Genomic DNA, 14,648 nt, shown 5'->3' with positions numbered 1-14,648 from the left:
TAGCTATAACAAAAGAATCAATCCATAAATTTCCCTAACGATTTAAGGAAACTCCTAACAAACTCTTAGAAACTTCTAGGGTTCATGCATGCATTAAAAACCCATTGAACAAGAAATCTGAATTCCTTAAACATGCTTCAACAGAAATAAGGCAGAGGAAACAATTCTTGGGAATTACTCTTAAACTTCCAGCAATCAATACCTAAAGCATGCTACTGCCACATTAAAAAGAAATAGGCGAACCTCATATAGAACTCTCTAAGCATGCTATAGAATGCTACGGCAGAGATAACAGGAAGGAAACAAATCTCGAAAGTTTTCCTTAATCCCTAAATTTCTGCACACATGATCCAAACAAGAGAAACTATATCCCTAGCACAATAAATTCGGCATAACAAACTTAATCTTAGCAATTCGGCTAGATAAACATAGCATAAAAGAAAACCCTAGCATATGATTCCACTTGACACAGCAAAATCCGAAAGCAAAGAAATCAAATCGAAGCTCGGAGCAACTCCTACCGCAGGTGAGTAGTACTTACCTAGGGTTTCTTGCACTTACAACCGGAAAGAAGGAAAGGAAGCTTCTAGGGGTTGCTGAGATGCTTGAGTTCCTGACCTTTTCTTGTGCCTATGCGTCCACCTTGCCGAGAGGAACGTGAAAAGATGCAAAGCTCTCGGATTTGACTGTCGTCGGCCGCCGGAGAAACCCTAGCCTTAGCTGCAGTTTTTTTTTGCCCGAGAAGAGCCGGCGCCGTTGCGAGAAGAGAAGAGATTTTGAGAGAAAATTTTTGGTTTTTCTGAAAATAAAAACCTAATACCCTTTCTTATATTCGGGTTTAATCACAACTACACTTTAATACCAATTCTCTCCATATTAGGTTGACAAAGTCCGTGTAGCTCAGCTAGTTTGGGCCGGTTTTGCTTAAAGCCCAGCTCATGGGTTCGAATCCCAGCCGCGCACTTTTATTCCCCTTTTATTCAAAACGCTCTAACTATAGTTTAAATATATTCCACCTCCTACATAGTTAACAAAGCTTTCGTAGACCGGTTGGTTGGCTGCGCTCTGACTAAGTCAGGGCTCGTGGATTCGAGTCTCGGCTGCCACTATTTTCCTTCCTATTAATTCTTATTCCTAACTACTACTTATATACATATTGCTCCATATATAATTAACAAAAACTCGCTGGCTCAGCTGGTCGAGCTGCGTCCGGTTGGGTCGTGTTTGACCCGAGGTCACGGGTTCAAGCCTCGCCTTCAACGGTTTTTTGTCAAGATTTCTTTCTTTTTGTAAACATACTAAACGATCTCCAAAAATTACGTAAAAATACACTAAAAATTTCTAAAAATCTTTAGAATATTTTAAAAGTATTTCTAAATATTTTTATGGACATTTGGAACTCGAAATAGGGAAAATTGGGTCGTTACAGATCCCGTCATATAGGAGGGATAGATCTCATCTACATCACTCACATCCCTCTGCATAATTCGTTACATACCCAGTAATCTCCTTTATAGTCCACCCAGTTACGGGTGACGTTTGACGAAGCCAAAGTACGTAACTCCTTATGTAGGGATCCATGGTGACTTCAGGTCCAAGGACTAGTAGTCATACTAATAGCCACATGAGAAAGTATATGACACTCATATAACGATCCATGATACTTTCTCATGACGGGTCATTCAGTATACATTCTCCAATGCATACCCATGTGTCATCTTAATATCTTCATATCTATGACTTGTGAGATCAAGTCATCGAGTTGACCAACATGCTAGTCTCGTCGCATTAACATTGTCCCTGAATGTTAATACTTGACTAGGAATGATTAAGAGTAGTGTTTTCTATATCATCTCACTATCGGTTCAACTAACCGATTGATATAGGTAAGAACTCTCTACTCAAGGATGCTATTATACTTAGTTTATTTGGCACCAATACAAGTAAGCATAATAACTAAAAAATCAAATGCCTTTATATATATAAAAATATGATACAATGAGTCCATACAGCAATCATCAAATGATTGACTTTAGGGCTCTAACTAACACAACTTTCTTAACTTTGATTGCTCGGTATGTTTGATGTCGCATGAATTATTTTCCTTATATATAAATTGAATGTTTTTATATGGTCTTTATGGCCTGGCATGGACGAGTGAGAGATGTTGGTAGGACTACGACAGTTGCAATTGCAGAGCAGTTACATACTATACCTCATCCTCTCTTACTTAGGGGTGTCAATTTGGGTGAGTTGGATGAGTTTGAGTCGAGTTGAAGATCAGTTAAAAAAAATTCCAATTCAAACCCGAATCTGAACTCAATCTGAAAATCCTAAACCCGAACCCAAACTCGGATTCTCTTATTTGCTAGAAGCAAAAGTTATAGCAAATAAGAGGATTTCTATCCACCTTCGTTCCCTAAATTTTCTCTCTGTCGTGTATTCAACTCGATGGTTTGCCCGTAACAACAATCAGGTATTTTCTCATTTCACCATGAACAACAAGTACTTGATTATGTACATGGTTTTAGCGTTGTATCTTAGGAAACGAACGCCCATCAAAACCGCAAAACACAATCGAAAGGAGACGAATCAGTTTTAAGGAAACTGCTTGAAAGCAGACCTTAACATCTTCTTTTCTACACTCGAGACTTGGACTTAGGAGTCTACCCTTGAGAGTCGAGAGTTTACACTCAGGAATCGAGAGTCTACACTTCGGAGTTGAGACTTTATAACTTGGACTGTGTAGTTGGAAGTCATATTTAAGAGTTAAAGTTTACACTTGGATTCTACATCCAGAAGTACAGTTTCAATTAATTCTTCCTTTTTTATTTAATAATTTAAAATTATCAGTTAGATCAACCGTTAACACAATAGATAAATCAGATTTAATTCATAATTTTAATTTAGATTATTCCTTTATCTCCGATCAATTTACAACAATTCTAGGATGGTGTTGCTCCCCGTTCTTTACCCTTTTGGTGACACCTAGAGTTGTACCATGATGTCTATGTATTCTTGCTCAACATCTTGTATGTTGTGGTGAGCATGCAGATTTGTCTCTCAAACAGTGGAAGAAGCAGCATTTATTGGCAATGTGACAAAGCCGTGATGATGATGAAATGTTAAGCAGTAAAAGATTTTCGCCGACTGTGCACCCTGCTCCTGCTGTAGTACGTGGAGCACGAGCGCTGCAACTCTGCTAATCGTGGTGTGGAAATAGTCGGACTCGCCTTTGGTTTTCCTTGTCCTATGCATTGTCCTTCTTGTCGTTTTATTGTTGATCGATTCCTCGAGATCAAAATTATGTTCACCAATAGACAAGAACTGCCTACTTTACCAAGACAAAGGGATGAGCAAGAGATATATATATATATTGTTTTGGATTAGTCCACAATGATAGTATCAAGTGGCAGTTCATTGATGAGTCCACACTGTTCAATTTCTCAGAGCAGAAGCAGCAGCAGCTTCATGTGCTAGCGTACAAAGACATGCGCTTCAATTGAGACCTGCACCCTATCAGATTGAATCCAGAAAAGCTGGTTCATTTTTTCTTCTTTACCAAGAACATGCTCAGTTTTGGATAATTGCCTTCGATGCAGCTTGTTGTCCTCTTGCGTTGAACAGTAAAATTATACATTCTACATTTAAAAAAAAAAAGGAAAAACTTTTTTGCGTGCCTCCAGTTTCCCTTCTGAAGCACAGCAGGTGACTTTTTATTTTACTTGATTTCTTCAGCGACGCTGGTTGTGGAGGATGAGGTAAGTGAGTAACTGCTAGTATATTGACCCATTAAATCTGTCAGAAATCTCCCTGTTAGATTTCGCTGACATCACGTTGTCCTCTTCCTTGCAAGTGCATTCCCTTCTACAACTGGCACTTTAAAAGCAGCTCTTCTCCAACCTCCCTCACCCCCACCCCAAGTTTTTCTTTCTTTAAACAAAAATAACTTGGCCTTAAAGGCAGGTAAGGGGAGAGGGCCTCCTGCTGCGAGGTTGCAGATATTTTGCTGCCCTTGCAGGGTTCGCAGAGAGAAGAAGAGCTGACGAAGAAGGAGAAAGTCACGGAGAAAATGTGGGGCCCGAAAAAGCCAGCACAAAGGGGTAATGCTCTTCTTCCCCACCTTGTTGTTTCCCTCCTTTGTGGGACTCCTCTCTTTCTTTTATTTACCTTTTTCTAGTGTCAATTGCATGGCATTGATTGAGGACCCATGCTACATGTACCTAACCTGCAAAAGCTTATGGGACCCTGACTCTCTCAAAGCTGCTTCCGCACTTTCTGAATTCATGGTAAATGAAGAAGAAGAAGACAATGTCTACTTTGTCCTCTTATTTAGAGTTTATGAGCTGTGCGTTTTGATTTGGCTCTGGTGGATGAACAACCAAAAATGAATCGATGTAACATACTCATATAGAGCATAAGATCAACCTTGAGGTTTCTTTTTTACTATGTGCAGATGAATAGGAGGAATGATTGGCCTTCCATTTCAACTTTGAAGAATGCCATCATCTCAATCATAGGCAAAAGGTGAGCGATATAATATGCTTATAACTCTTGTCTGGCTTCGCAAAGTAACTATTTTTTCTTTCCTTTGGCGTTGTTATTGGTCGACCATGGGCCAAAAATCCATGCCTTTATTGTGTCTCTCATATGTTTGCCTTTTGGGCTCGCACTGGGAATTTAGTAAAAACTCTCTCCCTCATTTGATCAAATCACAGCGAATCCCTCTTGAGTAACTACAGTGGCTATATGCTCTTAGAGGGGAGGAAGGCCATAATTCTTCTTCAGCTTTGGGCCCCATGTTTTTGGATTTTGTGCTGGTGAAAACCCACCCCAATGCCCTGATGACTCAAAAAGAAGGAACTTCTTCTATAAGTGGTCAGCCTGATGAATTCTGTGCTCCATAGTTTTCTTGCTTGTTCTTGAGCCATGAATTGTCCATCTGTTGTAGGCATTCTTTAAGGAAACGAGCCGCTTCCCTTTTTTGATCGAATTAGTGGAGATTTCTTCCCATTAGGAAAAGTAAAATACAATTGTACAAGTCTCAAACGTGATTTGGATCTGAGCTCCAATGCTCTCCCACTTTAGCTCTTATGTCCAGAGAGGGAACGACATTGGTTATTCTTTTGGTAGCTTATTGTCTGAGCAAAGATGAACAGTCAAGAGAGGCTGGTTTTTTAGAAGGTTTAAATGCTCTTCTGTTGTTGCTTTGAAAGCTCGAATTTTGTTTAATACCTGTGAAAATCTTATGTTGGTGCTACCTTCTGTTGTTGCTTCAATCAAAAGTACATTAACAATGAATTGTTTTTGCTCTCATTTGAACGTTATACATGATTTGATCATTTTGATGTGGAGGATGCTCGGAAACATTGTGCATTTGATCTTATTTGTACTGTTATTTTAGAAGCTTATAAGTTAGCAATCTTCTATTCAACTATTTTGTAACGTCTAAGGTGTAAGTTGAGTTAGTTCAAGTGCATGTACAGATCTGAATAGCATCTCCTTTAGCAGTGAGAAATTTATTGCAGTTTTTAGCATGTAACTACACAAGCAAAGTGGTTGGTAGAAAATACAGACAAAATTTACAACCTTTTTCTCCCTATCTAGAAGCTCAAGTCATTAGAGAACACATGACTTGTAGGTTTTTTATCACAACAAAAATCATGAGTTTAACATTTTTCATTTCAGATCAATACTGTGTTGTGTCTTGTTTCTTGAAGGAAGAATCCAGTCATGTTGCATTTTGTGTTGCGTTCTTAATCTTTTTATTGGATCATTTACCATCGAGTGTATGATTTGGAGTTGAGAGGAATGAGGATTCTTTGTATGCATGCTTCATAAAATTCAGCTTTATTTCCCTTTTTTCCCCTTTCTGATATGCCGAGCTAGACATTGGAAACCTAAGCCAATACCTACTGTAAGATCTAAAAGAGTTCATTTTGTCTACAGTGATGAGATGAATGTCTAGCAAAAAGGATTTTCTTTCTAAATCCAAGTGGTACCTGAAACTTGATAGCTCGGCAAATCCAATAGACCGGCAGTAGCATTTCCTGAGAGTGCAATTCCAGCATCTTGGACTGGGATGGAGAATGACATTTTCAATGGCTCATTCCTCAATTTTAGTCAAAGTAACATGATTCTTGATCCAACCTTTGGTTCTTTTCTCCAGTCAGGCATACCGGGCAACAACATCCACAGGCAAATGTTTGCCGGTAATCTCTTTGTTTCTGCAGTTCAAGACACAGCAACTGCTGATGTTTATTTGACAAGCAGGGAAGCTAGTCCATTTAGTGGCACCTCATTTTCTAGAACCTTTACTCAGATTGGTAATGATTCATTCAATCGATCCATTGCCAATGTTGGCCTCCGTGAGCATTTTTCAGGAACTTCCCTTTCTGCCACTTCACTTGCTAATCTTTTATCTTCCACCACCTGTGTGCCAGAAAACAGTACCGGGGAGGATATGATAGTTACTTCGTCACTTGCAGCATCACCTCACTGTAACTTTGGGTCGCCAAGCGATATCAATCTCATGTGGAATCAGAGCGAATTGGTCGGTCATCAAGTGCCTTTAGGCAAAACATTCAGTGTAGTTCAACCATCCTATCATATAAAGAAGGGTTCACTGCCTGGTTGGAACTGTCACGACCCGAATTGGAATTTCTGGCATGCTTATGGCAACCCAGCACCGGCTCCAGGTAGTGAACTTTCTCTCAGTGTTGGTTCCTGTCAGCCATGTGGCCCATGTCTCACCGACGCTGGCAATATTGCTGATCAATGCTCCGAGATAAGCTGTTCTGCTGTAACTCAAGTTACATCAGCAGACAGTGCGCACCGTTCAACTGAGTTTCAAGCTTCCAATCATGCTAACCAAAGCTCTCTCGATGATTTCTGTTTGAGAATGGCACAAAAGGAGAATAATGCATGCACTGAGAAGCCTTCTCTAAATCACAGCTCTTCTCGCTTCGTTCAGTTATCCCATATGTTGTCAAGATCAAAATATCTTGATGCAGTGCAAGAAGTTCTTGCTGAATTTGCTACATGTGCACTAGCAGATTTCAACAACATGAATGATTCACTGGAGGCTAAAGTGTCTTTTTCTTCAAGCTGCTCTAGCACGCCAGAACACCCTATAACTGTTTCAGAATTGCTACTTGCATTTGGGCAAACTGAAACTCTGGACAATGTGGATTCTCAAATGTGCCAGGAAGCTAATAGAAAGAAAAGTGAGCTGCTAACAATGCTTCAATTGGTAAGCGACATGTCGTCTGATTTCCTATTTCACTTATTAGCCATAATTTGTAGCTTCCACACTTGCTAATTCACCATTTCTGTTAAATGTCTCATTGATATGGCCTTCTTGCTGATACACAATCTTTCATACTGTTGGCAAAAGTTTCTTACACAACCAATTATTTATCAAGATTTGTTTTTTTTTTTAATTTCAAAATTGTAGGTGGATCACAGTTACAATCACTGCTTGGAGCAGATGCAAGATGTCATGGCCTCTTTTGTTTCCCTAATCCAGTCAAGCACCTCTGATCGCCATGCCCGCTTTGCATTACATTCAGTTTCTTCACTATATAAAAGCTTAAAAAGGAGAATTACTAGTCTGGTTATACTGATTGCTCAACAATCTGGTGCCGAAAAACTCAAAGGAAAGGAAAAGAACCTTGAATCCTCATTGCTCCAGAAGCAGTGGGCTCTGCAACAGCTGAAGAAGAGTGAACAACAATCTTGGAGGCCACAGAGAGGTTTGCCTGAAAAATCTGTCTCCGTTCTACGAACTTGGATGTTCGAGAACTTTTTGCATCCGTAAGTTCTTTCTTCAAGTTTTTTCACTAGTAGAGGTTGGTTTCTGCATCAATTCTGCGATCAACTTAGAACAGTGTGGATGATCTCAGGTACCCAAAAGACAATGAGAAGCATTTACTTGCAATAAAAAGTGGTTTGACTCGGAGTCAGGTACAAGGACTAACTTCTAGTTATCAAGAAATTGATAGCAGAGATGGAAGAAAGGGACACATTTGAGATTGCTTACATTTGTTCTTGCCTTGATGTTTAGGTGTCGAATTGGTTTATAAATGCTCGCGTGCGTCTTTGGAAACCGATGATTGAAGACATGTACTCAGAGCTCAACAAAAAGAGAACAGATGAAGCATTGGATGGTGAAAGCAGGAGCGAAAATGGAAACCTTTGCGGTCCAAGTTTTCTAGCCATCTAAAGATCCAAGCTTCTACTAGAACTGTTCAAGTAATTCTCAGCATTTGGCCATGGCAACTCTTCTTCATGGTGAGAAAATGATGTTATCATTTGTACTTATTGGTTCTTGTACTGTCGATCCAAGATTCTGTATATGCATATTGGGATGTCAAATTTAGTCTCGAAGTGGGTCGATCAAATGGTTTGGTCCTACAGTTTATTGAGTCGGGTGATACGACAGCTCAAGTGAGCTAGATGGGCTAAAATGCTCTAATTAGTGTTGGATAGGTCAAACTATTCAAGCCATGCGAGTGGCCCAAACCACCCAACTCTTTAGATCAGATGACTTGTTCAACTGAATGAGCCAATCTTAGAGGATGAGATTGGTTGAGCAAGTTGCATGAGTCAAGTTATTGGGGTAGGACGAATGAATCAGTTGAGCTAATCAAGCTAGATGAGCACGGTTAGACCATGTGATATAGCTAGCCCAAGATATATAGATGCACTTTAAGAAACTATTAGAGTATATCAATGATTTGAAAGTGGTGAAACGACACAAAAATAACTATCTAACAATTTTACTCTAGAATTATTACATAAATATGTTTTGCTCAAAATTTGAATATATAATTGCAGCTCCTTCGTAGTGATCGAACGACTCAAAATGATAAAATATAATTGCAACTCCTTCGTACTGATCGAACGGCTCAAAATGATAATATAATAGTTTTGACTAATTAAAACTGCTAGATATATGTAATAGTTTTTTGATCTAAGTGTTAAATTTATATAACAATATTTTGGTTAAAATAGTTACACAAAAATATTACATATCATTTTGAATCATTTGATCATAATTACACTTCAATGAGAAAAAAAAAAAGTTATGGATAGTATATTCAAATTTAAAATGAGGGAATAAATTCAAATTTTGAGAGGGAAATAACTCAATATTTTATAAAAATAATCACTATCAGTTTTTAGTAAAATTACTTGATCCGGCGGTAAGAACAAGGGACCCCCGTTCTGGAAAGTCAATACCATGTGGAAGTCAAAGGGTCAGGTGGTCGATAGGAGAAGGATGGACCGACCGGACGCCCGAGAAAAGGTTGGATCGATAGGCCGACCGGAGAAGGGTGGGTCGACCGCCCAGCCGGCCGACTAGTGTCTAACTGATGGCAAAAGGCGCCTCGGCAGGAGTTGGGGTTCCGGTGCTCATTGAACAGGATCGTAGGGCCGAGCGGATGGCACACTCGGTCGAAGACATAAGGTAGCATACTGCTAACAGTCTCCACAGAGCACATTACCGAGAATCTCCCAAGTAGATCACTATATATGACCGGCCGGACGTAAGGCGAATGCTGGCCGGCCGGATGCCTGGCAGGGAGTAAGGAGGAAAGGACAAGGGACATCTTCTGACAGCGGGCATGCTCTATAATCCTGCCATACTCCAAATCTTACGACAAGGGGTTCCGCTGTCCCATCGAAGACGTGCTTGGACTGTTGACAGGCCCTTACTGGGGTATGGGCTGAGGACACGTGTTTGCCTAGGTATGTGTGCCTGAGCTCCTCCCCAGCTCTATATAAGGAGCTTTGCACTTCACCAGAGGTACGCGTTCTTTGATACTGGGAGCCACTTCTTCGTTGTTCGTTTACCTGACTTAAGCGTCGGAGGGTCGTCGCCGGGAACCCCTTCCCGGCCCGACTTCTGTGCAGGTTCACCGGAGGTCCGTGCGGATAGTCAGGAGATCTACGTCAGCCTCTTAGAGAGTGCGATTCGGACAGGATCAATTTGGCGCCGTCTGTGGGAACGCTCCTGCATCCGATCGGAAGCAATGGACGAAGCTGGACGACCGCACTCGGTGATGCTCTCCACAGAGGAGCTCGACGCTTTGATCGAGACAAGAGCCGCTAAGCTTGTGGAACAGAGACAAAAATCGCAAGCCGAGCGGATGGATCAGCAAGCAATATCAGCCTCAGGTGGCCGAGCGGAAGCACCACCGGCCACAGTTCCATTCCATCGGGCACTATTCCGCACGCCTCCTGAAGCTGCAGCAGCGAATCGCGATCGAGGATCTTCGTCAGATGAAATACCGATACGGGATAGCAGAAAAGGTAAAGCCCCCCGAGCGGACGCCTCGCCCGAACGGATCAATCGTCAATTCTCAGAGGCTATTCTACGAGACCCTCTGCCAAGGCACTATGTGCCTCTAGCGATCGGTGAATACAACAGAACCACCGATCCGGATGATCATTTGGGTAAGTTCGACAACACAGCTACTCTTCATCAGTACACAGATGTAGTGAAGTGTCGAGTTTTTCTTACCACCCTCTCGGGATCGGCTCAACGGTGGTTTCGAAGACTACCGGACGGATCTATCTCAAGTTTCAAAGACTTCCGAACGGCTTTCTTTCACCACTTCGTAAGCAGTCGGCGCTATCAGAAGACTAGTGTCAGTCTGTTTGTCATCAAACAAGAAGCCCGCGAATCGCTCTGAGCTTATATCTAGCAGTTCAACAGGGTGGCCATGGATATTCCAACGGCCACCTCAGAAACCATGATGAATGCCTTCACACAAGGCTTGGTAGATGGCGACTTCTTCCGATCGCTCATTCGGAAACCGCCCCGAGACTACGACCATATGCTACACCGGGCCAACGAATAACATCAACGTGGAGGAAGCCCAAGTGGCCCGAAGAAAGGAAACTCCAACCGAGCGGGCTCCTCCTGCCGAGCGGAAGCCGCACACTGCTCATCAGCCGCCCAGAGGACCGAGGGCCGAAGTAATCCGCTCCCCCCATGCTAGGTCCCACGTGCAGGAGGTAGCTGCCGCACGGCCCAAGCCAAAGAAGAAATGGACCCCAATGTTCTGCTCCTTCCACCGGACGGACACACATAACACCAGAGATTGCCGGAGTCTTCCTTTAATCGCCCACCCCATTCCCCGGAGTGGCGGCCGTCGATCGCCATCAGCCGACAGGCGACAGAGGCCTCGTGAAGCCGATCGGATGATAGTCGACAGGTGACAACAACCGACTCCCGAGTGACATCACACTCCGAGGCGTGAGAATCCCCGGATGTCTAAGGAGCGGCCCTGACCGTCCGATCGGGAAGAAGAAAATAGAAGTAATACTTCCCGAGGCGAGATCAACATTATAGCTGGCGGGCCGATCGGAGATGACTCTAACCGAGCAAGGAAGGCGAGCATCCGGCAGCTCCAGATCCATGCGGTCGACTATAGCCAGGAACGGGCGAGCGGACCCGAAATCAGTTTCGGGCCTAGGGACTTGGAAGGAATTGAAGTGCCCCACGACGACGCTCTGCTCATCAAAGCGGTAATAGCCAATTACACTATTCATCGTATTTTCGTTGACACAGGAAGCTCGGTCAATATCATATTCAAAAAGGCCTTCGATCAACTACAAATTGATCGGGCCGAGCTGCTGCCCATGACGACCCCCCTCTACGGGTTTACGGGCAACGAAGTTCAGCCGGTCGGACAAATCCGACAGGCTATCTCGCTGGGAGACGAGCCACTCAGGAGGACGCGGACAGCAAACTTCGTGGTGGTGGACTCTCCGTCAGCATACAACGTCATATTGGGACGACCTGCCCTCAGTGAATTCTGAGCGGCCGTCTCGACCTTCCACCAGAAAATCAAATTCCCCGTCGAGGACAAAGTGGGAGAAGTACGAGGAGATCAACTAGCAGTTCGGCGATACTACGTCGAGATGGTCCCAGCAGAAGCCAATTCCGTCGGAAGACGCCACGAATCGAGGTGAACGCTATAACTGAGAAACCTCCCTCTTTGGTTTATGAAGAAAAAGAGGAAGTGTAGATTCACCCGACCCGATCAGAGGCCACCACGTTCATTGCGGCCGATCTGGAGGCAAGCCAGAGAGAGGAAGTGATCAAGTGCCTCCAGAGAAACCGTGATGTCTTTGTCTGGTCAACGCATGAGCTGCCTGGAATCTCACCGAGTATAGCGCAGCATGAGCTCTACGTCCGACCGGACGCTCGGCCGGTGAAGCAGAGAAAGAGGGACTTCAGCGCCGAACGAAATGCCATCATCAGAGCGGAGGAACATGGAGCTGGATTTGGTCGAAGAAGAGCGAGCCAAGGCGTCCATCCGGCTGATGGCGTACCAGCAAAGAATGAAGCAGAATTACAACCGGCGCGTGATCCCTAGAGCATTCCAAGTCGGTGACCTTGTATGGAAGAAAGTAAAGCCGGTCGGCGACGTCGGCAAGCTAGAGGCTCCCTGGGCAGACCCCTTCAAAATCATCGAAAAGCTCCGCTCGGGCGCTTATTATTTGAAGGATGAAGACGGGCGGCAGCTGGATCGACCATGGAGCACGAATCATCTCCAGCCGTACCGAGCTGGGTAAGAGGTGCGCTGATGTAATTTTGCATATGTTTTGGTCGCCTATGTACTTGTAATGCAGGCAACAAAAATGATAAAGGATGACAAATAGCTTCGCCGAACGACAGTGTTCAAATTAGCCTTAAAGGCCGTCGAGCTCCGACGTTAAAAATCGAGAGACGAGCCAACGTCTATAAACCCTCCGAGCGGAAGACGGTCGAGCTCCAACGTTAAAAATCGAGAGACGAGCCGGCGTCTATAAACCCTCCGAGCGGAAGACCGTCGAGCTCCGACGTTAAAAATCGAGAGACGAGCCGGCGTCAAGACCGCCGAGCTCCGACGTTAAAATCGAGAGACGAGCCGGCGTTCATCAACCGAAGCGGAAGACCGCCGAGCTCCGGCGTTAAAAATCGAGAGCGAGTAGGCGTCTATATACTCCGAGCGGAAGACCGCCGAGCTCCGATGTTAAAAATCGAGACGAGCCGCGTCTATAAACCCTCCGAAGCGGAAGGCCGTCGAACCGACGTTAAAATCGAGACGATGGGCTCATAAACTCTCTCAGCGAAGACCGTCGAGCTCGACGTTAAAATCGAGACGAGCAGCGCTATAAACCCTCCGCAGCCCGTTAAAATCGAGACGTATAAACCCTCCGCTAAAAATCGACATAAACCCTCCGAGCGGAAGACCGTCGAGCTCCGACGTTAAAAATCGAGAGACGAGCCGACGTCTATAAACCCTCCGAGCGGAAGACCGTCGAGCTCCGACGTTAAAAATCGAGAGACGAGCCTGCGTCTATAAACCCTCCGAGCGGATGAGGGCAATAAGGACTGCAAGTGTCCAAGGAACTCTGCTATCTAAGCGGAACATTACATATTTAGCCGAGCGGATGGTGGTTGCATGTCGCCGCTCGGCCCAACCGATGGTCCAGTCAGTCGGACTAATCGCCTCCTTCGACTAGACTTGAAGGAGAGGCAAGTGATCCGGCGGTAAGAACAGGGGACCCCCGTTCTGGGAAGTCAACACCACGTGGAAGTCAAAGGACCAGGTGGTCGATAGGAGAAGGATGGACCGACCGGATGCCCGAGAAAAGGTTGGATCGATAGGCCGACCGGAGAAGGGTGGGCCGACTGCCCAGCCGGCCGACCGGTGTCTAACTGATGGCAAAAGGCGCCTCGGCAGAAGTCGGGGTTCCGACGCTCATCGAACAGGATCGTAGGGCCGAGCGGATGGCACGCTCGGTCGAAGACATAAGGTAGCATACTTCTAACAGTCTCCACAGAGCACATTACCGAGAATCTCTCAAGTAGATCACTATATATGACCGACCGGACGTAAGGCGAATGCTGGCTGGCCGGACGCCTGGCAGGGAGTAAGGAGGAAAAGACAAGGGACATCTTCTGACAGCGGGCATGCTCTATAATCCTGCCATACTCCAAATCTTACGGCAAGGGGTTCCGCTGTCCCATCGAAGACGTGCTTGGACTGTAGCAGTATGGTGTCAGGTAAGTTTGCTGACAGACCCTTACTGGGGTATGGGCTGAGGACACGTGTTTGCCTAAGTATGTGTGCCTGAGCTCCTCCCCAGCTCTATATAAGGAGCTTTGCACTTCACCAGAGGTACGCGTTCTTTGATACTGGGAGACACTTCTTCATTGTTCGCTTACCTGACTTGAGCGTCGGAGGGTCGTCGCCGGAACCCCTTCCCGGCCCGACTTCTGTGCAGGTTCACCGGAGGTCCGTGCGGATAGTCAGGAGATCTACGTCAGCCTTTTAGAGAGCGTCACGTGCCCAACGTCCGTTGATTCAGCTTTCGGACAAGATCATTATTCATCATTATTTTGATAAGTTCTTAAAATTTATAATTTCTAAATGATATTTTTGATATCATTTTTACATGTAATATAGTCTCTCAAAATTTATGGTAAAATTTAAATCACTTTACTTTCGTTATATGAGTAACGATATGTTGCGCAGCTCTTGTGCACGGCAGTGTCCGCATTTGAGGGTGCGCGCTCACATAGCTCTCAAATTCACATGGACACGGGTGAAGCTAACTCAGGCCAGTGCGGGCAGCTGGTCCAA

The 14,648-nt window shown here is 44.4% G+C and overlaps 1 protein-coding gene across 7 annotated transcripts; it reads left to right on the top strand.

The window, feature by feature from the left end:
* Nucleotides 1-3,890: 3,890 nt before the first annotated feature.
* Nucleotides 3,891-8,384, top strand: LOC122051902 (homeobox protein ATH1-like). Of its 7 annotated transcripts, XM_042613229.1 has the most exons (8): nucleotides 3,891-4,103; nucleotides 4,181-4,289; nucleotides 4,457-4,527; nucleotides 5,950-6,326; nucleotides 6,444-7,252; nucleotides 7,457-7,815; nucleotides 7,890-7,965; nucleotides 8,066-8,384. In XM_042613229.1, exons 4-8 carry the CDS (start codon nucleotides 6,083-6,085, stop codon nucleotides 8,222-8,224), a joined length of 1,647 nt encoding a protein of 548 aa, XP_042469163.1. In that variant the 5' UTR covers nucleotides 3,891-4,103; nucleotides 4,181-4,289; nucleotides 4,457-4,527; nucleotides 5,950-6,082; the 3' UTR covers nucleotides 8,225-8,384. The 7 variants fall into 7 exon arrangements, with proteins under 7 accessions (XP_042469163.1, XP_042469158.1, XP_042469157.1 ...); XM_042613224.1 differs by having other exon boundaries at nucleotides 4,238-4,289; nucleotides 5,950-7,252; XM_042613223.1 differs by having other exon boundaries at nucleotides 4,206-4,289; nucleotides 5,950-7,252.
* The last annotated feature ends 6,264 nt before the right edge of the window (nucleotides 8,385-14,648 follow it).

This window comes from Zingiber officinale, chromosome 3A, assembly GCF_018446385.1.
Source record: "Zingiber officinale cultivar Zhangliang chromosome 3A, Zo_v1.1, whole genome shotgun sequence".
In the NCBI taxonomy this organism is placed as follows: domain Eukaryota; kingdom Viridiplantae; phylum Streptophyta; class Magnoliopsida; order Zingiberales; family Zingiberaceae; genus Zingiber; species Zingiber officinale.
This window is presented reverse-complemented; position numbering and strand designations above follow the sequence as displayed.